At 46.2% G+C, this 24,727-nt stretch overlaps 1 protein-coding gene across 2 annotated transcripts; it reads right to left on the reverse strand.

The window, feature by feature from the left end:
- Window positions 1-518: 518 nt before the first annotated feature.
- On the reverse strand, window positions 519-17,581 carry ptpn23a (protein tyrosine phosphatase, non-receptor type 23, a). Of its 2 annotated transcripts, XM_070965538.1 has the most exons (25): window positions 17,382-17,581; window positions 15,396-15,470; window positions 14,241-14,368; window positions 13,548-13,624; window positions 12,538-12,587; window positions 12,331-12,462; window positions 12,171-12,251; window positions 11,955-12,086; window positions 11,796-11,843; window positions 11,298-11,354; window positions 11,136-11,194; window positions 10,958-11,037; window positions 10,313-10,427; window positions 10,152-10,217; window positions 9,657-9,802; window positions 8,689-9,006; window positions 8,219-8,373; window positions 7,780-8,111; window positions 4,842-7,386; window positions 4,194-4,378; window positions 3,971-4,075; window positions 3,522-3,660; window positions 2,886-2,999; window positions 1,926-1,952; window positions 519-1,824 (listed from the first exon to the last, which is right to left on the reverse strand). In XM_070965538.1, the coding sequence occupies exons 1-25, from the start codon at window positions 17,463-17,465 to the stop codon at window positions 1,231-1,233; spliced, it is 5,844 nt and encodes a 1,947-aa protein (XP_070821639.1). In that variant the 5' UTR covers window positions 17,466-17,581; the 3' UTR covers window positions 519-1,230. The 2 variants fall into 2 exon arrangements, with proteins under 2 accessions (XP_070821639.1, XP_070821640.1); XM_070965539.1 differs by lacking the exon at window positions 1,926-1,952.
- Window positions 17,582-24,727: the final 7,146 nt, after the last annotated feature.

A 24,727-nucleotide genomic window follows, 5' to 3' on the forward strand; every position in this document is an offset into this window, starting at 1 on the left:
TCTCTGGAATGTTTCGGTTCATCACACACGGACTTGGCCTTGAAACAATCTCCATCCGACAGTACGCTGCTTGTTGTTGCTGCTCAGCTTCAAACACTCATTCATCCGGCAGTCAGGCACCATATCAACAGTCTGCGGCCGCATACTTTCATCCTTTGAGTCGTCAAAGCAGAAACGGGAACGTTTCCTGCGGCTGCATCCTCACAATAACTGCAGGGCTCTGATATTTAAGGCTCTGCGGTCCACGTGTGACCCCCCCGCCGGCTGAGCAAACAAATAGAAATCAGATTGTGTGTCGCTCGTTGTTTGGACAGCTGTGAGGAAAATCAGAGCTGTGGGAGAAATGAATCAAACGGTGAAGTCCACAGACCTCCTGTCCCCCAGAGCCTCCTCCCCTCGATGGCTGGCTACAAGCTACGCAGGCTGTAGTAGTGGAGGTCACTTATTTACTATTTTGTAACACAAAAAAAATGCAAGACTTTTTACTAATTTTCAAATAAAGAAGCTTTGATACCACAACAGTTCTACTGGATTTATTTCATGTTTTTACAATGATGAGCGATTAGTGATGTTTGTCTTCCAGAAGGACTTTTGGAATAGGCTAATTTTATTTAAGATATTTACAGTGTTACAGCTGAAGAAAAATAATCGACTTGTTAAGACGTGCTGATTCGTGTTACCTTGACAGCTGAGCTATATGCACTGATTGAGTCCAGAGGATTTGTCCTTCACGTAGCTCCGCCCAGTCCACTGAGACGACCTCAGACCAGCACAGACAGGGGCGGCCGAACACCAGAACGTCTCGATCGCTTGTGAAGGGTGGGGGGGGGGGGGGGGGGGGGGGCATGAAGGTGGAGTGCATGCTGGGATTTTTTTTTTTTTTTGGGGCCCAGATCTGGTGCTGTAAGTGCAGAACATCCATCCATCACAGACATAGAAAGAAAACCAGCAAAGAGCAACAGAAGGAATAAAAGGACTACAGACGAGTGCATAGTGATCTGGTCCCACCAGGGATGGAAAGAGAAGGAAGTGTTTCAGGTATCGCACCCCTACACCCGTGGACACACACAGAACTTCAAACTGAACCCCTACCGTCCGCCACCAGGCACGTCTTGGTAATCAACACTCCTAAAACGTCGCACACTCAGGATTCAGTGTTTTCTTTCTTAAGAGCAGGATTAGAACGAGCTGCAGGCCTTCGCTGACACCAGGCAGGTCTGTGGACGCGTCTCAGTGCTTGTTGAGGCTCCAGAGGGGGTCCAGGCTACTGAGCGGGTCGTCACCTTCCTCCCCTCGAGTCCCGTGCAGACCCTGACCCTCTGCCGGCTGCAAGAAGCTCTGCTTGGTCACCCGCTGCTTCCCCTTACCCCCTCCCTCCATGGAGAAGGCCTCTGGCGTCAGCGCGGCCAGCAGCTCGAGGGAGGAAGGAGCCGGAGCGGATGAAGCGGGAGGCGGGCTGATGCTGGGCGCCACCTCAAGGACTGGCTGGTGGTTGGCTGCCGGTGGCGTGCAGGGGGAGACGGCATCCAGGCCATTGGGTGGTGGTGGAGAGTGGGTAGAGGAGGTGAGGGGTGGGCTGAAGGAGGAGGGAGGCTGGGGATCCGCAGGGGGGCAGGGGTACTGCAACGCCTGGACGTCGGCCAGCGAGTCGAGGTCGGGCAGGAAGGAGCCGACCTGCTCCTCCAGGCCGAAGGCGGCCTCCATGGCTGGGTCTGTGGCGCTGGGCGGGCGGATGCTGAGCTTGGCGATGGTGGCTTGGATGGAGCTGATGGGCATGTCCCCGCCGAGGACAATATCCTGCTGGGACTCCTGTCTGGAGTAAGGCTGTGGAGGGGAAAAGAGGGAAACGTTCAGGAAAAACAGGAACAAGTGCCTCGAGGCTACTGCTGCTGCTGCGACAGCCCTACTGAAAGTGAACCGAGTACCTCGTCTGACCAGAACTCCACGAATTCCTTCGGAGCGAACAGGAGTGCAAACAAAATGTGAGCAAACATTAAACAATGTAAAAACTCGAGTGAAGGGGATGAAAGAGACGGGAGCTGGCACGAGACGAGATTCAAAGACTAAAGAACAGCAGGTCTGCGCCTCCCTGACGACACTTTGACATGGAAATGATCATTTTCAGGAGCTTCTAACTTTGCTTTTTTAAACCATGCAGATGGTTTTAACTGGTTTTTAACAGGATTAAAAATGACGTTTAACAGTCACATTTCTGCGGAAAGTGAAACCGTTTCTCAGAAAATGTCAAAGCACAAAACAATCAACACTTTCATGGGACTGTTTCCTCAGTGGAGGGACGTCTGCAGAGACGCTGCTGTTGAATTTTTTAAATCATTCATGTTTTTCCTGCTTCGACAAGTCAAAATGTCCAATGAGAGACAAGCCTATGAGCTCACAGATACTACAATACAAACCAGAAAAAAGCAGAAAATACAGTTTTTACATTAAAGAATCTGGCACCAGACAATGTTTTCTGGATTGCTGTAAATGGACAAGAAATAATGTCTTGGCTTTTAGACTGTTGGTGGGACAAAATGTGCCAATATGCCCCCATGGACTAAACAATGACTCAAATAAAGGAAAATATTCTGATGATGAATCAATCATGAAAGTAACTATCAGTCGCAGCCCTTAAAATCACTTAAACACACTGAAAACCAGGAAAACAATGGACCGGGTTCATGGTAAAAACTGTATTTTCATATAAAATCGATTTAACTGATTGATATGTTCAGGCTGCTAATAAGAACAAACCGTCTTCTATTGGCTTTTTCATTGATCTACAACATGTTAGAATCTAGAGTCGCTGCTGCATCCTAAAAGCCCAAAGCCAGCTGAACCGTGTCACCGTCAGTGAGTCTGAACAGAGTGTAGGACTGTCAAACCTTCGTGGCTGCAGAGCTGGCGTTCTTGCTGCAGGTGGCGGTAGTGATGCCGTGCCGCTGAAGGACCTGCTCAGCGTGCTTCAACACGGCCTCATAGCAGAACTTCAGGTGGAGCTGCGGACGCACAAAACAGAATATTAAACACAAAGCTTCTACTGTCTGCGAGGCGGAGTGACGTCACTGTCACAGCAGATCCTGGTTCAGTTCATATTCTACTTTATTTGTAATTTTGTGACTTCACCACACCTGCAGTCAGTTTTTAAAGCATCGCTGTGACAGTGCGCCTATCCTCAGCACAACAGACGCCGCAGTCACCTTATTAATGCTTATCCAGGACATCAAAATTGCTATTCTTATCATGTGGGAATCAGTGCAGTCAGGAAGTCTTCACAAGAAAAACCTTGTAAGCATACTGAAGTGCTTAATTGGAAATTTAAAAGCAGCACTGAGTGAGCACTTCATCCAGAGATCCTCAGAGCGCTTGATGTCACTATGAAATACATTTGGCTAACGACGTCCTCTAAGTGTAATCGACTTCCTGCCGCTGCCACTTCCTGTGCAGCCGTGCCTACTGCAGCTTTCTACTCACGATCTGAACCAAAGATCAACAGAACGTCAGATTTCTGTGCGTCTGACCTTCTCCTGCAGCATGTTCTTCCTCTGCTGTCTCATCTTCTTCACCAGCAGCGGGAGGTCTGGGATCCCGTTTCCCGCCTCCAGCTCCTGCAGTGCCGCATACAGCAGACAGAAGGCGCCGGTGCGTCCCACACCCGAGCTGAGACGGACGAGAGAAAATGACCATGAGACAAAGACCTGGATCCACTGACGGACTGAAGACTTCTGTCTCATCAGAATCACGAATGAAGCAGGAAAACATCACAGGACCAATGCATGAACATACAAGAGGCCTTCAGGGGCTCCACTGATCGTTAAAAGTGGTGGATTTTCACAGAGATGGAGCCCAAACGGCAGCTGGTCACCTGCCAAACAGCTGACAGAATAAACTAACCAGCCACACTGGAGTTTGGCGTCATCTTGAATATAAACTGTGACTGATTTCAACACACTATGACACACACGCTCACCTGCAGTGCACCACGACAGGTGTGTGTAAGGGCCTCTGGTGGAGGTAGTGTCCATGAACCTCCTGGATGAACCGCAGCAGGCTGCTCTTGCTGTCAGGAAGACCCCTGGAGAGAAATGTGAAGAAACGATGACTGAAACATCTTAAATGGGATCACCTGATTAAATTAAGGTTAGAACAGAAACTAGTTTCCATATTAAAAAAAAAAAAAAAAGAGTACTCACAGCTCCGGCCAGGAGGTGAACTGGAGGTGGACGACGGTGCGCTTCAGGCTTTGGTCGCGGTACTGAAGGCTGATCATGCGCTCCACATGTGTGGGTGTTGTCTTCTGCGTGGTGAGGCTGAGAGTGATCGGTCCCTGAGAGAGCTGCTGGCCGCGCTCCGCTGGGAAGTAGCGCACAACCTTTCCCTGAGAGAGGGTGAGAAGACAGCGTTAGAAACACAGGAGGCAACAACAGAAGAGTACGTTTACAGCCTGTTTACAGCCTGAATCAGCAGGAGAGAAACTTTGATTTAAACACAGTACTTATCCTGTCCAAGACAAATTAAAAGCCTCATTTCTATAAAGACTAGTGTTGATCAACGGCAGCCTGCACACAACAAAATGCATCGTGAATGCTAATTATTCATTACAGTTTATATTTGCCTCACTAAAGCTGGAAATACAATACGCTGATCATGTGATATGATTAAAAGTACCAGAACAGTGACTGAATGACAGAGATTGAGATGAGACTAATCTCATAAGTGAAAGAAAAAAAAAACCCACCAAACTGTTGACATTCCTTAAACATGAATAAAATCTAATTAAATCCATTTAAAATCTCTGCAGCTGCACATTTTTTTATCACAGAGAAAGCTAAACTCTGTACCTTTTCCAGCTCCTGCTCTGAAACCAGCATGACTATCAGTGACACCTTCTGCTCATACACCATCAGCCAGAAGTCCGCCGCTGTGCCGGTGAGCGGAGCCTGAGTGGCAATAAGGCGTGGGCAGTATGGCGACAAGTCTTCCACGTAGCTGGCGTTGATGTAGTCATCTTTGCCGGATTGCAGCACCACGCGGTTGAGGTCATAGGGCATGACATCCTGGTGACGGTTCTTCATGGTGTAGCAGCGGGCGATGGCGATAGAGAGTTGGCGGGCGTCCTTCTCCTGCTGGTCCTGCAGCTCTTTCCAGCGGGCGTCCAGCACCGACAGGCCACCCTCACTCTCTGACGGGTGCTCCAGGGAATCCACCTGGGCTCTATAACGTTCCAGTTCACCATAAAGACGAGCGACGCGCTCTGGGGCTTGATATGGGTCACCCTGGATCAGGAGAACTCCCTGGGAGCTCTTCTTTCGACGCTCACCGTCCTGTGGGTCGGCTTTGGTGGGCTGGAGGACATTGGTGGCGGCCTTGGTGCCTCCTGGTTGGCTCTCGGGGCTCGAAGAGAGGAGGTCATCTGTGCTGGAGTTCTGGCGCTCAAACAGTGATGAGGAGGGAGAGACGGTGGAGGGAGAAGGAAGAGTGGGTGGAGCTGTGCCTCCAGGGGTGGGGGCTGGTGTGGGTCTCTGCTGGGAGTTCAGACCCAAAGAGGTAGGAGCTGGAGAGGGAGATGGGGAGGGGGAAGGCGAAGGGGAAGGAGGGACAGTGTTGGGTGGTTGAGCCACTGAAGGACCTCCAGGAGAGGGCTGGATCATGTGCTGAGCTGGGGGAACGTGTGGACCATGTGGGCCCATGGCAGTGGGTTGCTGTGGGGCACTTGGAGGTACATTAGCTCCTGGAGCTGAAGGGTACATAGTGGGGGGCTGAGGATGGCTCATTGGAAGTGGAGCCTGAGGTTGTTGGGGAGCTGCAGGCTGTGGTGCCAGGGGCTGCTGAGGCATCATTGGAGCTCCTCCAGGGTAACACACTCCACCAGAATGAGGGGGCTGAGCTTGGGGTTGGCTGGGCATCCGCATGGGCTGCTGGGGCATGTTTGGTATCGGAGGCTGCCCAGGGTGGGGGTGATGTTGTGGGGGTAGTGCACTGGGGGGCATAGGGCCCCTTGGCAGGTGGACCTGAGGACCAGGGACCATATGAGGCTGTGAGGCAGGAGGCATCTGTGGGCACAGGGTCGGGTGAATGGGCTGACTCGTGGGGGGCATGTAGTTCTGAGAGACAGGAGGCATTGGCTGACTTGTCGGGGGCATTTGTGCTCTGGGGCCACCTGGCATCTGCATGTGTGGGTGGGGTGGGATCTGCTGCGAATTAGGGGGCATTGCGATCTGTTGCTGTGGCAACATGTGTTGGTGGGGGAGTCCAGGGGGCATCTGTTGGTTGGGATGCGGCAGGTAGGGTTGAGATGCAGGAGGTGCTGCCTGAGAGGTTGGGGGTATTTGTGGATGTACAGTTTGCGGGGGCATCTGGCCCTGAGGTGGCCTTGGCATGGAGCCTGGCATCATCTGAGGGTGCTGCTGGGGTACATAGCCCTGTTGAGTCTGGTAGCCTTGGGGTATCTGAGGCTGGGGCTGATAACCATTTTGTTGATGTGGCTGTAGCTGACCAGGGAATGCCTGCTGGTACTGCGGAGGAACGCCAGGCTGAGGGGGCATATATCCATGTGGATAGGCTTGCTGGGTCTGCAGAGGGCCAGGAACAGCTCTTGGTCCAGGCTGGTATCCCTGAGGCAGTGGTTGCCCAATGGGCTGAGGGTACTGCTGCGGCTGCTTCTGCTGCTGTGGTCGGGGTGCCGGAGTTTGGCCTGGGCCATGAATGGGCATTCTTGGTTGGGGCATAAAGTTGGGGTAGGCTCCCATCTGTGGGGGCAGAGTGTAGCCAGCTGAAGCTGCAGGTGGGACAGGGTGGTGTGGTGTAGGGGCATAGCTGGGGATAGGTGCCTGGATGCTATCCACAGTGGTGGTTGAGGGCCGGACTGGTGCAGGAGCTACAGGCCCCGGTTGTGGGGCTTGAGGAGGGGGTGGCCGATAACCTGACACAGGTCCCTGGGTTGGCAATTGTGGAGGCATCTGTGGAGTCATCTGAGGGAGGGGTCCCCGTGGCAGAGGTCCCTGTGCTCCTAGAGCCCCAGAAGTAGGAAACTGAGCTATGCGTGCCAGGAGCTCTGGAGGCGGCAGGTTGGCAGGGAAGCGAGGAAGACCAGCAGCTGGAGCACCAGGCCAAGGCAGGGAGCTGCTGCCACCCAGGTTAGCAGAAGGTGGGATGAAGGCTTCGGGACCCGGCAGGCGGGCTGCAGTGGTGGGGAAGGAAGGAATGTCAGGGGGGAGGCTACGGAGCTCCTCAGGCAGATCACCCCCGAGGGCCAAGATGGCTGCACTAAGCTGGGCCAACTCCGGGTCCTCCAGGCTCGAGCAGGCAGAGTCGACATCCGGAGCCTTCGGCTTCAATGAGGGCTTCGCTGCTGTCGGCCGCGCTGGGGGCTTCTTCTGGGTCTCTCTGAGAAGGAGACAAACGACAGAGAGCATGAGTACAACATGAAAATCAGGGAGATATATATAAAGTTGTCACCACTGGCAGAAGGAAGTCAGAGGAAAAAAGTGTCTCTTTGGCCACATTTTTCATTAAACTGCTTTGTCTATCCGAAATGTCTTGACTTTGTGACAAAGCCGATATCGGAGCAACAATTTCTAAAGAAACCACAGTTCTAGCCAGAGATCACAGTTGCAGGAGAAGGTCCACATTTAGTGGATAAAAAGCCAAATCTTAGAGCCTCACTGTCAAAGCAATCCACTGGGACTCAAAATACTCATTTCTCATCTGCCAGATTTGAAACGGCTCAAAAGTCTCGCTCCTGTTATTAAAACATGATTGTTTCAGTGTCAGCCTTACTTTTCCAGGATGGGCTTCCTCTCATCGGCTCTAGCCTGACAAAGAGTCTTCGCTCTCTCTAGCAGACGTGATGCTTTGGCCTCCAGGTCATCGTAGAACTCCTTCCCCTCCTGTGACTTCTTTATCAGGTCTTCATAGGCCTCGTACGAGCCCACCAGTCCCTGGACGGTGCTGTTCCACTGCTGCTCAGTCTGGCCCAGGCTCTTACGAACTGAGGCGTACTGGACGTTGGCCTCGGTCAGGGCCTTCAGGATGTTCTCCTGAGCAGCCAGGTTCTGGTCAATGTACACCTTCACCTGCTCATACTTCTTCAGCTGCTCCTCAAATATACGCTGGAAGGACACAGGACAGCTTTAAAAATGCTAACGCTAACTCAACCACAGTTAGAGAGATTCTGGACTAAACTTCAGCCACAAGGGAAACGTGGGCAGACACATACCTTCATGTCTGCCCTCTCTGTGGTGACGAGGGTGGAGGTGATGTCGTCCTGTTGGATTAGGTCACGGAGCTGTTTCTCCAAAGAGCTTCTTTGTTCCCTCATTTCCTGCACCTTACCGAGGATCCGCTTCATGCACTGCAGCCCTGCTACTTCCTCTGCATAAATATACGCACACAGAGGGTCACATTCACAATTCATACAACGTTATAAGATAGAATTCATTGCGACTGACACTGCTGTTTATTTACAAGGCCATTTAAATGATGCTTGCTTGTCTTCCTTTAACAATGTCTGCTTGTTTTACAATATTTACTCAAATGCTTGTTATGATTGTATTTTTCTAACTGAAGTATCTTCTAACCCTGGTTTGGAAAAAGCCATATAAACAAAATTTGACTTATATTAAAATCTATACATTCATAAGATGAACCACATGGTGTTCCCAGCCCAGCACAGTGTCATTCACTCACCCTCGCTGAGCTGGGGCCGGGGCAGGGCCTCTTTCAGACTTTCCAGTGGCCCCCCCAGCAGGCGCAGGTTGCTGATGTGCAGGTTCATGGCCCGGTGGAGCTCCGTGTTGGTGAAACTGGCCTTCTCATGGGCCTCCATGTACTTCTCCAGGTCCCTGCGGATCTCAGCCAGAGCCTGGGCCTGTGCCGCCGGGTGCGCCTCGCCTGTAGCGGGGCCGCCAACCTCCTGGAGGGCTCGCTCGCCGGCCTCGTCTACCTCTAGCACGTCTCTGATCTCCTTCAGTGAAGACTCCACATCAGTGAAGACACCCGACAGCCCTACAGAAGTCAGGATGGAGGCATGCATTATGTAGACTGAAGCACACAGCAAGGCGCCCTTTGTGCAAACAAACAGACAGCACTGGTGCAGAGATGAGGGCACTCGCTAACAGTTAAAAGGCTGCAAGAGAAGTTAGTTTGTGTCGTAAACTATGTTGGAAATCGGCTTTAGTTTTGTGACCTGAAATTTCGTTTGTATTTTAAGCGCCCACTTAGAAAGAAACAGCAGAATAAGCTTTGCCTCCATCATCAGGATTATTCTTCTAAATGACGTATTCTGAGAAGTTCTATCCTTAAATGTCAAAACTTCACAGAAACCATGAATGAGTACGCTGATGATTAATGTAACAATGTCACAATAGACGTAAAGTTAAAGTAAGTCTCAAAACGATCCGTGTTTTTCCTAAAATTACCTGTGTATTCATTTCTTTTAGCCAATTAAGATAAGACTTTATTAATTAGGGACATTTACATCATGAATCCCAATTTTTTTTGTTCAGTCAAAATCAGGATGTGACTTTATTGACAGTGATAAAAAAAGGAGTTTGTTTGTTCTCTATCTGTCCGCGGCCTTCTCAGATCAAAACACAGTCACTACACAAGCTGTCTGCTGTGTGTGTGTGTGTGTGTGCGCGTGTGTGCCCACTGACCCTGCATGGACTGGATGAGGTTCTTGACTGTGTCTGGTCGGACGCTGAGGGCAGCACACTTCTCCATCAGGACCGGAGGGATGTGGCTGTACATGTCCAGGTTGTCCACTGACTCTGGCTCCAAACCCAGAGAGTCCATGAACTGCCTGCAGGAAGAGACGAGAGCAGAAAGCTCTTAAAATCATTTTAAACATATCGGATCCTTTCAGTATAGTAGTATTATAGTAGTATATTTATGAACCCATAACCAGCACATCAGAAGCACTACGAGTACCTTACAGACCCAAATCGGGGAAACATTTATACAAATATTACTACAACTCAATTCACTGCAGAGTAACATATAAAGAGCACAGATTTCAGTGTGGTGTGAAACAGAAAACCTCCTCATACACACACACACACACACACACACACACACACACACACACACACACACACACACACACACACACACACACACACACACACACACACACACACTCATATACTCACTCTAGTGTTTCATTCTTGCTCTCAATCTTGACCATGACGTCCCTCAGCAGCTTGGCCTTCTCCTCACTGGAGAAACAAACATTTCCACAGACGTTAATACTAACTAATCGCACTCTTTCTGCCCGTCTAACATGAACTCAGCGCCCACTGAAGGTGTCTACCTGTACAGTGAGGAGGCTTCATGGGCGGCCATTGGCACCAACTTGGCGAACAGGTCTGGTCCAGTGACACTGGGGTCTGTGGGGTTGACTGGGAGAGCTTTCACCAACGGGGCACCTGGAACGGCACAGAGCAGCTGGTTTTACTGGCACAGTAACACAGAAGAGATCAGCACAGAAAGTGAGATCAAACTCAAAATACACAGCGGCAGCCTCTGTGGTTTGTTCTTTAACAGTCAGCAGTCAGTTTGTGCTTCACAGATTTTTATCTGAGGCTGATGTTTCAGCTTGTACAGTGTGAATATGTGCTGGTTCCCTGGTCATCTGCTGTATTTAATAGTATTTTAAAAGTGATTAGCTCCCTAATTTGAGCTTTGATTGGCAGTTCTGTGTATCAACTGCAGCTTCAAAGACATGAAGGTGGCTGCAAATAGAGACGGCAAAACAAAACACTTTAGTCACACAACACGCAGGACATGTTAAAGTCCAACAGGATGTCATCATAAACACCAGCTGCTCATACTGTATCTCTCTGCATATATATTCACCAAAATACATCTATATGCAAATGAAGCTTTGCATGCACACAGTGATAAAGGCACAGCGTGACTGCAGGAAACCGAACACGCTGAAGCTTCTTCCCGTTACCTTTGACTGAGGCCAGAGTCTCCAGAGAGGGAACGGTCTCGTGATAGATGAAGTCATTGTCCTTTTTGGCTGAATTAAACCTGCAGATGAAGAACATTTCAACATGCATTTGTACCTGTACAAAAGTAAGACAACAGTGAAAAAATACCAAAACTGTCACACAAGACTTAATGCTCACTTTCCCCCGATAACGTCCATGGTGAACCTCAAGGCCTCCTGCACGCTGTCAGGTTGACCCTGTTTGCACCAAGACAAGAAGAAGAGTTTAGCTTTGTAAAGCAATGAGACACACACACACACACACACACACACACACACACACACACACTCTTGTGTCTACCTTGGCCAGCTTGATGGCTTCACTGAGTTTGTCCAAGGAGCTCTGCAGGTACGCCAGCTGTTGGAAATAAACATTTAAGTGAGCAACAGACAAAAAAGCAGCGTGTTGGAAATCTATGACCACAACAGTAAAATTAAAGAAGTTAGTGAGACCCAAAATAACTGATTTTACTGCAGCTTTTCCAAAAACTGAAGGCACTCCCATCAGCCTCAGCTCATACTAGCATTAGCATTTAGCTGATAGACTCTGAATTTAATTACTGTTTTACAGAAAATTGCCATAAAACTGAGACAATTGTGAAAAATTGGAGAAAAAAAATTCAAGATGTTACAAATACTGCAGGGAACGGTTGAATTTGAGTTAATTCTTCAAAAAGTCCAAGACAGACTGTTAATGTCTGTTTGGAACAATGCAGCGACCGACAGTAAGAACCAATCAGATCACAGCAGCCTGCCAGCAGATGGAGAAACTAATCCTACGTGTGACTTTTGGCCCTACCCGCTCTCCGTACTTCTGCTGCTCCTCGGCCTGTTTGCCCATATGAAGCTGTTAAGAGAAAAAAAACTGTGACACAGTCTGAGGAATCAAATGCAAACACACAGACACGTTCGTACATCGCCACACACACGGCCACTCTCACACACTCATTAGACTCACATGTGCAATAGCAGCGAAGTAGTAGATCTTCATCTGAACCAGTTTCTTCCAGTCTTTCTGAATCTTTCCCAGCATAGACGCCGTCTCTGAGTTCTCCAGAGCCCTGCAGGCCTCTTTGTAGTAATCCACCACCTGCAGCACCATAGCCAGGTATGAACCTCTAACATTTTAATTATTGATCGATAAAGAATTCATAGTTAATGTGAAGGAGCCGACCTGAGCGCTGATGCGAGCAACAAGAAAACTCTTTCTGTTGTCCAACATGGACTTCTCCAGAAGACACTCCTGAGCCTGGCCCTGGGAGGAAGACGCATGCTGATGAGACGACTCTCTATGCCTGTTTGTGTATGTGTGTATTTCCACGTGTGCAGCCTACCAGCATCAGGTTGATGTTGAGGTTAAGGATCTGGTGGCTCATGTCGACGCTGAAGTTGTGGCTGAAATGGTCTCTCAGGTAGGAGAAAGCCCCCGCCGAGCACTGGAAGTGTGTACACGACACCTTCATCCCCTGGACGCAGAGCAGAGAGTCAGCGGGACTGACTGTGTGTGTGTGTGTGTGTGTGTGTGTGTGTGTGAGTCTTACCTCCTCAGATACCCTGTTATCCATGGCTCCCAGCATGGAGTGCAGGGCCCCTGCAGAGAACACACAGACAGGTTCAGAGGTCAAACTCCAGCAAAGCTTCGTATAAAATATAAAGAACAACCTCATCGTCATCAAGTGCTGCTGGAGCTTCGACCTCTTCAGACTTCATGCACCTTGAAATTGGGTGAAGTGCCAGAAATCCCTACTCTGCTTCCCACATTCAGGAAGTGCCGGCTAACTTGGCGCACAGGTGGACTGTGATCTGTGATGCAGGAAGTCTCAGTGCGCTTTGGCTGTTTGATACAGCTCAGTTCAGAGAAACAGGAAGCCGGCTGAGGACTGTTAAAAAATAAAAGTTCTGATGCAGCCGTGCAGATAGAGCTGAAACAGTGAACGGCGGCTAATTGATTTGTTGTTTAACATTTGCATGTCCAGCTTCTCAAATATCAGCATTTAATGCTTTTCATTGTCTTACATTACAGGAAATTGAATATCTTTGTGTATTAGACTGTTGAAAACATTAAGGGAATTTTCTTGGGCACCTTTCATCACCGTCTGAGGTTTTACTCAACAAATAATTAATCCAGCAATTGAGAAAATAATCAGCAGATTAATCAATAATGAAAAGAATCCTGAAGACGTTGGTTTCAGCTAACTGGATTTCAATTACAGGAGTGTTTCATTTGAAAAGGAGACAATTAACTAGAGGAAATGTGACATCTACACTACAGGAAATGTTGCCATGTAAATAAAAGACAAAACATTTTAGTTAATAGTTATTTTTAAGATTGTTTGACCACAAAAATACTTGAGGTTTCTGAAATGTTGGGTAGATGACAAAATAAATCAACACTCTTCTCTAAGACAGAAAATCAGAGTTTCAGTCTGAATCACTTTATCATTCGGTGCTTTTCTACTCTGAAAAGATCAATTTGATCAGTCAGTCCGGCTGCTTGCTGTTTTTACAAAGGGTCTAGTTTAAAAGAATTGCTCTCCATGACTGAACTCACCAAGATTGTAGAGGATGCAGGCTTGCTCATAGCTGATGTCATCGTGGGTGACTGTTTTTCCAGAGAAGATTTCAGTCCTGCACAAAAACAACGATAAAAAAGGTCCATTAGAGAGAAAACAGCAGAAGTACAGCAGAGCTGAACGTGTCCTCGTGTGTGTTTAACAGTGAACAGTATAATTCATGATCAGATATCCCTTTGACAAATGATAGAGCTACAACATGAGACGTACTGTTTAAACGATGTCATACAAATCATCATGCTCAAATCACAAACATTTCAAATCAAACAAATGAACTTCATAACGAGGTTATAATCATCTGATGAAATAATAATATAATAATCACCTCACTCTGTGCAAGAGGAGAGGAAACAAACATAATCTAACGTGCTTCTCCAAAACCAGACATAAAAGACTCCTCTGACACAGTCTTAACAGTAGTGATCATTAGATATTTCTCTGGATTCAACTGTTTTAATTTGAATGTTTCCTTTATTTTGTCCACTGCTGTACATCAAGATTCAGGGCAGTGAGCTGACATTTTTCTCCAGAGCAAACTGCAGCGAGTCGAACACTAAAATTAGCTTCAGACCTCGAGCGTTCAGGCCAAAAAAATCATTCAGATTCAAGGGGGGTGGGTGTGTCTCGATACTCTGTGCCGCCTCCATGTATTTCTGCATGCGTGTCGTTACCATGAGATGGGCACGGCGGCCTCCTGGCTCGTTCCCATGGGTATTCGGCTCTGGAGGTAATGCAGCTGGCCGAAGTACTTCCTCAGTGTGCTGCATCCCTCGAAATCCCTCGTCACATTTACCGCACTCTGTGGAAGAGACACAAATGGTGTGTTTCTTTTCTGTTTAATCAGCTGTTCTTCAACGCTGCAGCCACAGAATCACCAGTGACACACTGCAGACACACTGCGACCTGACTCAGCGATACGTCACATCATGCTTCTGTTAGCGCTCCGAGTTTCAGCCTCTAACGTTTAAAACCATCTTTTTCTTGATGTTTCCAAACAGCTGATTTCTAGGCGTCATTCGGACTTGAATCCTGACTGGTCTCAGATCAGGGCCGGATGTGCAACCTGGCTCACAACACCACAGCTGAGTGCAAAACACAGCGCATTCAGTTTCAGTTCACTCGTCTGCCATTAGAATTTCCCCAAGGAAAGAAAAGCATTAAAAAAAACCACACACACACAATCACATCCTGATCGCCGATGAGCTCAGCTCGTCAGTTTTCAGTCGGTTCTGTGGATGAGCAGCACTGGATGCAGGTTTCCTTCCACCCTCACTGGATGGGGTTGGAGTTACAGGTATGACTGAGGGAGGTCTTATTTATTGAATTTATTAATAACTGTGTGTGCTGGTGCCGATGGTCCAATCAAATCCTCCAGAAGGCTCTAAATGTCTATCTATATCTATATATCTATCTAAATTTAGGCTTCAACATGATCTCACCTACCAGTCTAAGTAAACTCAAGCATTAGAGAGACAGAAGTTTCTATGTCTTTGTCCTTTTGACACTCACACCATCCATGCCGTACACTACAAAGCCCAAAATTATGGTACGTTTGACACATCTTACTCTTGAGTCTGTTTCATGTTTGCATATGATTCAGGACAACCTTCTTATATAATATTGGGTTTTGTGATGCTTTTATTCTTATGTATTTACGCAGCCTCAGACACTTATGGCACCACTGTCATATTCCTGATTTAATGCCTTCAATTCTTCCAAAGCCGCTGTGTGTTGCGCTCTATCCTTGACTTAACTATCCCAAAAAAGTACTAACAGAAAAGAATAGGAACAGAAAATCGTGCTGTGTCTGGAGGGGTTTCACTCACCTGCCGCAGTGTCTCCAGTTTCTTCAGCTGTTCGTTGTAGTTGTCCGGATTCTCTCCATAATTCTTCAAAATGAACTAGAGGAGAAGAGGCAGAAAGAACAGGTCGATAAACACGGCACATTTTTTAATAAGGTTTTAAAAATTGGGGGTTTTTTTGTTTTGTTTTTAATGTTTTGGCTTAAAAACAGATTCACAGTCAACATTATCAGACACGCAGGATAACTGTTTGAAAATACAGGATCTTAACATTCAACATTCAACGCAGGCTACAAATCTGTAGACTAATCTTTCGCCCTGAGCATGAGCCAAGAGTTTAAACTCCCATCATGCTTTGCCAGGACTCTCTCAGTCCCCATGAGCCATTGTAAGAGGCAGCAAGCTACTTAATGTCAGGTCAGGTCACTGCTCTGCAGACATACTCATTCTTTTTCTAGAGCTTTTGTTTCTTGATATAATAAAATCAGGAAGGTCACAGGACTTCTGGACAGACGCACAGTGACACAGCAAAGCCGGACAGGCCCTGTCCTGACTTCCACAAGCCACTTATGTCTTATTCTGTCCATCGTTCTGCGTAATCAGATGAAATTTTAGCAAATTTAGAGGTGTTTTAAATGATAATCTGAAGAATACGCAACATTAAACTCTCACATATTATATTCTGACTTATCCCAAAATGAGCTCCAGCATTGAAACTCAGATAAGGTCGCAGCAAACATGATGGCAAAACATTTTTTGAGCGCCATACGTTTTATAAGGTAAACTTCTGTGAATCTCAGACATCGTTCAGCGACATTTCTGACTGAAGGTGTTGATGTAGGAAGTCCATTGCAAAACATCTCACAGGAGTTTTATCGGAAACCCACGAGGGCAAAGGTCTGGGTTTTTTTATCTGCATCAGGAAGGTTGTGGAAAACGGGTCACCAGATAAAGATGATATGGAGCAAAACGCAAGAAGCATTTCAATTATCTGCAATTTCTGTCCTAAAAGATCAAACCTATGAGCTTTTCAGTGTTGTATCCTCATTTACACCAAATATCACACTTCCATCTGCCCTCACACACATCAAGTCCAGTCATCATAATATGAAAACAAAGCTTTTCTGTGACAAAAGGTGGAACAAGAAGCATCATGTCAGAGCTCAGACTTCTTCTGCACATTAACGTCTCCTCCAAAGACAGATGTGAAATCAGTGAATGAAGAGTCACAACATCTAAAACAACTACCTCATCCCACATAAACACCTCTTGCTTCTTTCCTCTCCTCTGTTCACTTTCTCATCTACCTTGAATACAATATTTCTGGTGTTATTTTTGATATTACCATGTTGAATTTCACATGATTGAGCTCATTTTTAGTTGTATGTGTACTTGCTAAACGCCAGCTTTTACTGATTTAGGTCAGAAAGGATAGAGGCACCACTTAGTTACTGCTAACTTTGTACTTTTTCCTGTGGCTGTGACTCTGCGGTGATATGGAAATAAAATTTACAGTATCGATGCTTGACGACTAGAAAGGCTGGTGTTGATAAAGGGATCCTGCTTGGGATCCTACAATGAGAGCACTGTTTATGATTTAAATGTCTGCAGTCCAACCGGGCCTTGAGGAGCCAGACTCGTAATTCTAGCAGCGTGTTCCTCTGCCTACACAGCGTCCAGTTGTTTGGTTTATGTCTCAGCAGTTAGCCACTTACACGAGAGCTAATTATGAACTTCGACGTGAGCCGCTAGCTTACTATTAGCTAGCATGAGGCTAACGTTAGCAAACAAAAGGCGGTGGTCAGGGGGATTTGCCAGAACTAGACCTAAGCTAGCTGGCCAGCTACCCGTTCTGGAAAATTCTCCTATCCTCGACAGGCAGTGACGGTTAACTGTTAGTTGGAGCTGTGGCTAACGTTAGCTTCTTGATTGAGTTATCCTGTCGTCCATAATCCTTGTTTGGTTGACTTTCGACCTCAGCCCTGTTGCTCCATTCCCCACCCAGCTCACCTGCCTGACGGACGGGGTGAACTGGAACTCCCCAGCCTCTTTCAGATCCAGCCAGATCATCGGCATCCGGGGGACCGCCTCCATCGCGGCCGTCTCTACGGGGAACTGCCAACCGTTACGATGTCAGAACCACGTCTACAGTTTTGAGGACGTTAACGGTTTTCCCAAAGATAGCTTTCCTCCAAACAACTGTGTCATGTATCCATTTACACTTCAACCGGAAGCTGGGCGTGCACGTGACGTAAACTCCCAATACGTGCCGCGTGGGTTTGTGGGAAATGTAGTTACCGATGCAGTTTGACTTCTTAGCCTTTGCCCTGTTTGTTATGAACCTGCATGGTTGGAGTGAGCCATGCTGAACCTTCTGGAAAGCAGTTCACTTCGATTTTTACTCGCTAAATAATAAACTTTACCCACATTGTTTAAACAGGCACGTACAACTTTAATCAAATTCAATTCAAATAAAATTTAATCAAATTTTAGTCAAATTTACGTTATTTTACGACAAATTCAGTTGTTTCAGGTATTCTCACGTCAAACTGGTGTGATTTGAAAAAAGATTATTTTGATTTATTGATATTTATTTTTTCACAGTGTCACAAATTTGCTTCTGTATCACAGTTTCAATACAAAATCCTCCATAGCCCATAGGATGTAGCCTGTTATTAGCCTATTAGGTCATGATTTTAGTTCATTTGGTGATACTTTTTTTCAGTTTTGGCAGTATGCATTATAACCAACAGCAACATGAAAAAATTACATGATTTTTGAAGTAGTGAACTGACATGATTGCAATTATAAGGCCATTTTTCTGTTCACCAGACTGGACTGTGTGTTGACTCATTAATAACTAATGTCACCCGTTTGCAGATCCCTCCTGGTGCTCTTGGACTGTCCTTCACATGCACTCATTCTTGAGTGTTTGTGGACTAAACAATAATAAATAAACTGTTTGTGTGTCTGTATTTTTTTCATCCTTTATTTAAATATGAAATGCTATAGACTCCACGTCAGTCATTGTGAGTATATATTATGATTTTAAATGGTTCAATTGTTTTTTATTAATGGCTTTTATTTACAGTCAAAAAATTCTAGATTTTCATATCATCAAGGAGCTGGCTGAGTCCACCACACCCGCCTGCACAAATCAATGGTTGATTGATTTTCAGGAAGAACAAAAACATTTCTCCAGTCTGTTTTAAAATGCTTGAATGACCTATTAAAGTTCATTAAGTTCAGTTTGTGCGGTTGCTACTCCACATGTAATTTCTTATTATTTTCATTGCCGACGACCACTGTAATTACACACACATCACAATAACAGCAGAAACATGGTTGCAGTAGTGGAATGTAAATCAATTTAGTCAGTTACTGTAAATACAATTTCAGTAATAATAATAATTAACTCATTTAGCAGCTGTAGTCACTTTGCCAGCGATGATATAAAAGTCAGCGCATTGCTGCAGAACCTCCACCTCGAACAGCTGCAGCATAAAGTGCTGCTTCACATGAATGCATCTCTAATAATAATCCAGTGATGTAATATGTAGATAATATTTTAACACTGACAGGAACCAATTTTGTGCGTAATTTTGTGCTGTTTGGCTTTTAATACTTTAAGTACATTTTACTCCAAATACTTAGGTACTCGCTACTTTAACTGAAGGAATTAAATACTTCTACTACCACTGGATGACTGTCAGCCCAAGTTTGTTTTATTTAGTTATAAAGTAATAAAACAGTAAACCAAGGCTGCAGCCAGGGAGTATTCTCATTATTGATTAACCTGTTGATTATTCTGTGTTCTGAGTTAATTAATTAATCGTTTAGTGAAGAAATAGAGAATGGTTGACATTTTTGCTTGATAAATGACTGAATTTATGAATCCATTATCAAAATCATTGACTAATTTTCTGTTTTTAAACCAGAATGAATATACTGTGTATTATGGGCATTATAATTTCCACATAAGACACTTCAGCTCAAACGTTTCTCCTGGTCTGTTATGTCCCGTCGTTGCGCTTCTCCTACCTGCCAGCAGATGTCACTGTTATCTCTCGGGCGGCAGCTGGTGGAGGCGGCGCGAGCAGGAAAGGATGATGATGTCAAGGCTCTGAAGGCGAATGAGGCTCTGTTGACCACAGACTGGGTGAGGCTGATATGGGTTAATTATGGAATAATCTTCAAGATAATCCACAATAAGATGAGTGTGAACGCTCATCTGCTGCCAATAAACAGACTGTTGGCGCTCATCGTCATGTTGGACTTTGTCACCATGCAGTGTGACTGTAACGCTGAGCCTCATATCCAGCTCAAAAGACAAGAGAAGTAAAAGAAATATTGAGCATAAACAGCTCTCACATACTCTTAGATGTCTTTGTGCCTGCCTGTAGACGTATATCTTTCGTACATTATCACTGTTGAAAGAAGAAAAACTGACTAAATTGCGTGCAGGCCAACAAGGTTTCCAATGGGCAATGAAAGTGTTCAGTTACAGTGACTCAGGTGTGCAACATTTGACAAATTAGCACATGAAATAAATTAATCTGCCATTTATTTTCTTGATTAATTGATTACTTAGTTTACAAAATGTCAGAAAAAAGTCCAAAACTTTCATATATTCAGTTCATGGTTGCACAAGACAAACAAACAATGGGAGAAAATCCTCAAAACTGAGATGAAAAATTGCTTAACAATTGATCGATTATCAAAATAGTTTCCCATTATTTTTTGTCGATCAACTAATCCTTTAATGAACTTATTGTTTCTGGAGGAATACTAGTGGATCACACTGTTTGTTTTGATAAAAGTCCATTTCACTGTTGTGTTTTTCCGACAAGTACAGAAAAGTTTTATGTTCACTTAATCACGTAATCAGTTATTGTGTCTATGTACTTATTATAATCATGACAAACTATTATCTTAACTAAATTTGATATTTTTTAAATCATACAAGCTTACATAAAAATTCCACAGGCGCTCCCTCTGACTCTTATTAACATTTCTATATATAACATTCATGTATAATTTAACACTCCCGGGCACTGTGTACACCACTAATGCGGTTTTATCTAATTCCCTCTTCCTCCTGTATCCACCTGTATCTACTGTACAGAGCGGATGACAGATTGAAGGGTGTCATTCATTTGTCATTTGGTGGATTCACGCCACGTTCACATGATGCCTGCAGTTTAAAACACGGGGAGAAATGAGAGCTTTCACCTAATTTTTTAGAACAACAACATCATTTATGTGCATGAATTCAAAATGAACCCGACAACACGAAGCAGATTTGTCACTCTTTTCCACAGTAAGGCTGACTGTGAATGTGACAGATGATCACTGAGATTTCCATTAACTTGGAGTGTCAGCAGTGGTGGATTAGCTGTCCTGTGTGAGGGGGTGTATGATGTGGGGGGGACTCTAAAGCCCTCGGCTAACTCCTACACCAGTTGTAATTACACTGAAAAGAAATGTGAGGAGTTTTTCTCAGTTGGCAGTTTGTGTTTACGGTAAATCTGACGTGTCCTCAGCACGGCGTCGGCGCAGACGCAGAGATGTGGATGAAGAGGCGTTTTATTCACCTTTTAGCCAATTCAGTCATTTCTCAAAGTGATCTAAGCAGATGCAGAATGTTTGGCTCTGGAGGAGCTTTGCCAAGTCTGAAACAATTATTTAGACGACATCAGCTGAGTTTTGCTGTTTAGCAGGCAGGAGGGGTCTGTCGAAAGAAGCCATTGAGTTGCATTATGGGAAGTGATCTTGACCCATGCAAAGGACTAAATGTCAGCAGCTCTGTCTGTCTTCTGCATTTCTTTGAACCGTTTGTTTTAATCAGTCTCTCAAGAGTCCCCCAACAACAACAATCACCTAAAGTAACACCACAATATTTCAGAGTATTTCTGCACTAACAGTATTCGTGACGATGTGGTAAAATACGGAGAAGAACTTGCTAAAGATTGATTAATGCTTTGCTGAGCCAGTGTGGTTTATCTGCTGGGTTCAGGCTCTTCAGACTCTCCTCGTACGCAGCTCGATGCTTCTGCTCGAGCTGCTGAAAAAATTGTATTGACCCCTTTTGCTGTTACGCTTCTTACACATTACGCTGGTTTGTTGTTCATCTGATCTCTCTTTCAGTCCTCCTTGGTATCCACTCCTCACACAGCAGAAGCCTAAAAGTCAGAGAAATGAGTGTGGACGTCAGAGATTTGAGCTTCTGACCTGAGGATGATTGAGATTTACTTTATCCTTCGTCGATGATCACCATCGATTTCCCTCAAACACTGAACGTGAGCTGAACTCAGCAGGACCCTGATGTGACGGTTTGCAGCTGTGTGAATGCAAACACTGGCACTTTGTGTTAAATGAAGTTTCCCTCGATAAAGATAATGAAAAATCATCTCACACATCTCATCGCCTCCAGCTGCTCCTCCTCTTCTTCCTCCAGCTTGGCTCGTCGCCGCTGCATCTCGCCGCCCAGTGGGTCAGTCCATCACAGCGGACCTGTGAGGAGACACATCTGCTGTGCGTCCGTCTGTTTCAGTGCTGTTATAGTGTGGCTGTCACATTATGATCATATTGTGTTTTGGTTTTACACCTTCAGTGTGGTATTAAAAAAACAAACATACTCAGACTCATAAAAACAGATCATCGCTGTTTTACAAGTGTGAAGCCTTTTCAGATGAAAAACAGATGATATGAATAAAATTATCATGGTTGTGTTTTAACAAACTGCAAAAATGTTTTAATTATCCTTATATATGATACATAAGAAGGGCCTGGAGGGGGCTTAGTACATGGACACTGGAACATTACAAGCACATATGGGATTGTTTAACATGTCATCTCACCAAAATTTAAAAACCTGACTGCAGCACAACCCAAAGGCCTGGTTTATTTCAGTTTATGCCAAAGGTGCTGGACAGGACTGAAGTCAGGGCTTTTGGTTAGGTGGCACGGTGGCACAGGGGTAACACTGTTGCCTCACAGCTAGAAGGTCCGGGTTTCGATTCCCACCTGGGGCTCTGGGGGAGTGTCTTCCACCATGGCTTCGGTGGCTGCTGCTCAAGAAAAGGGGCCTTTCTGTGTGGAGTTTGCATGTTCTCCCCGTGTTCACCTGGGGTGTCCTCCTTAAAAAACCCCACTAAAAACATGCAAGAAGATCACCACCTGACCAATGGTGACAATAAGGGAACCGGGTCCCCGGGCGCCGGTCAGCTGGCAGCCCACCGTTCCTGATCTGCCGTGGAGAAAGGATGGACCAAGGATGGGTCAAAAAGCGAAGAATTTCACATAAGCATGATGTGTGCCGTTTCCCCTCCACACTCTGCATGTTGTTTTGTTTGTGACTAATAAAGGACGTCTTCTTCTCCTTCTTCTTCTTCTTTTTCTTCTTCTTCTTCTTCCATACTGGGATAACCACGTCTACATGGACCTGACTTTGTCTTATTAAAACAGCAATGGGCTAAAGACAAACGGAGGTGCATTATGATCTAAAATATGATCGTGTGTTGTAGCATTCAGAACGCTCCAGATTGGAAGTAAGGGGTCAAGAGTCAGTGTCCACATACTTTTGGCCATGCAGCATATGATGTGAGATTGTGCCACTTACACATTTCCTAAATGAAATATACAAATTACCAGAGTGTGAATCTGGTTTCTGTTTTGGAGATTCAAAAACATTTGGTTTTCAGCATCGTTAGGTTTACAGGTTGTGTACGCTCTGCCTTACCTTCAGTTGTGTCCTCCCTTGTCTCCCTCTCTTTTGTGTCTTTTCTTGCCACCGGGTGGCGCTGTGCACTTGTGCAGAGCAGCGCCAAAGACGTGCTGATGATGACAGCGCTGCACTGGGCGGCTCAGCGCGTCCACAGGGAGGTGGCCGAGCGCCTGCTGAGGTACGGAGCAGACGTCCACCGCCTCAGCAAGTTCAACGAGACGCCCGTCGACATCACACTGAGCTGATGATGCCGCTACAGGTGGATGGACGGAGGGCGGGGACGGGGGGAGACAGAAACATCCTGGGAGACAGAGGCAGACACTCAGACAGAGTTGAGAGAAAAACAAGAGGGGGCGAAGACACTGGATCAGAGTCAGACAGACAGGTGAAAGATAGAGAAAGGATGGATGTAAAGGGGGACGAGACAACGGGAGGGGACACGATGAAGATGGTGGAGAGGGAGAGGAAGAAAGAGAGGAATAAATACAGAGGGACAGACAACAGAGGGAAAGGAAGGGTGAGGCATGCAGGAGGAGGACAGACAGCAGAGACAAGTTGAGTCAGGTCATCTGTCTCTGCTCGCGTCTCAAACAGCAAACACTTTGGTGCAAGGTTATAAGACAAGACAACTGAACAGGGGACACTGGACAAAAGACAGGAAATGACCGAGCACATTTCAGCCAATGCAGGTAAAAATGAAGACGGAGAGGAGAAACGGCGGGAGAGATGGACAGATAGATGCAGGCGGGGAAGACAAGGAGACATAGATGGATGAATGAGGGGCTCGTGAGAGAGGCAGGCAGGGAGGGAGAAAGATGGGCAGAGATTAGGGGGGAGAGCGAAACAGAGAGGAGGGGGGAGATGTAGAGGACAGGGGGAGATTAACCAAGAGACAGACAGAGGAGGAGAAAAGTAAAAAGAGAATAAGAAGACAAAGCGTGAGACTGCAGGCGCGACGTGTTTGCACAGCGCCGCTGTGATTTCAGAAACACGTTTGATGTTTCCTGAGTGCGACTCTCACCGGCGTTGCCATGGTTTCCGTGGCCATGCAGCCTCTCTGTCAGGCAGCCATGTTGCAAACAGTTCTCACCAGAACGGCCGTGTTTAGACACCATTTCACACAAGATTGGATTAGACCTCGTCTTTGAAAGCCAGCGGAATCCACGCTGATGATTAGAACAAGAGAGCTGTGCTGAAGGATTATGTTGAAATTAGCAGACACAGTGCGAATCTGACTATAAAAGGCCCACTTGCTCTCCCACTAAGGCCTTATGTAACTGAGGTGTGTGTGGGCCTTCAGGTGGTGCGTAGGAGGTTCTGGTTAGCGTTCGATACCTCCTCTCCTTGGTCATGACTCCTCGGCTGGCCGGGATACTGATAGCAGGGCCTCGAGCGGCTGGTTGACCCATGCGGGGCGATGCATGCAGAAGTGCACCGACACGAGTTTATGAGGCATAAACACCCACCTGAGCCACGAGCGTGAAACGGCTGAATCACCATAAATGCATCATGATACGTGTCCATACGCGTTAGCAAGCTTGCTGCTGTGCTGATGAAGTAAGGCCGAGACAACAATCAAACAGGTGTGCCGCAAAAATGTTGGTATCCCCCCATGAAATAAAGACATTTG

This window comes from Chaetodon trifascialis, chromosome 7 (assembly GCF_039877785.1).
Source record: "Chaetodon trifascialis isolate fChaTrf1 chromosome 7, fChaTrf1.hap1, whole genome shotgun sequence".
NCBI lineage: Eukaryota > Metazoa > Chordata > Actinopteri > Chaetodontiformes > Chaetodontidae > Chaetodon > Chaetodon trifascialis.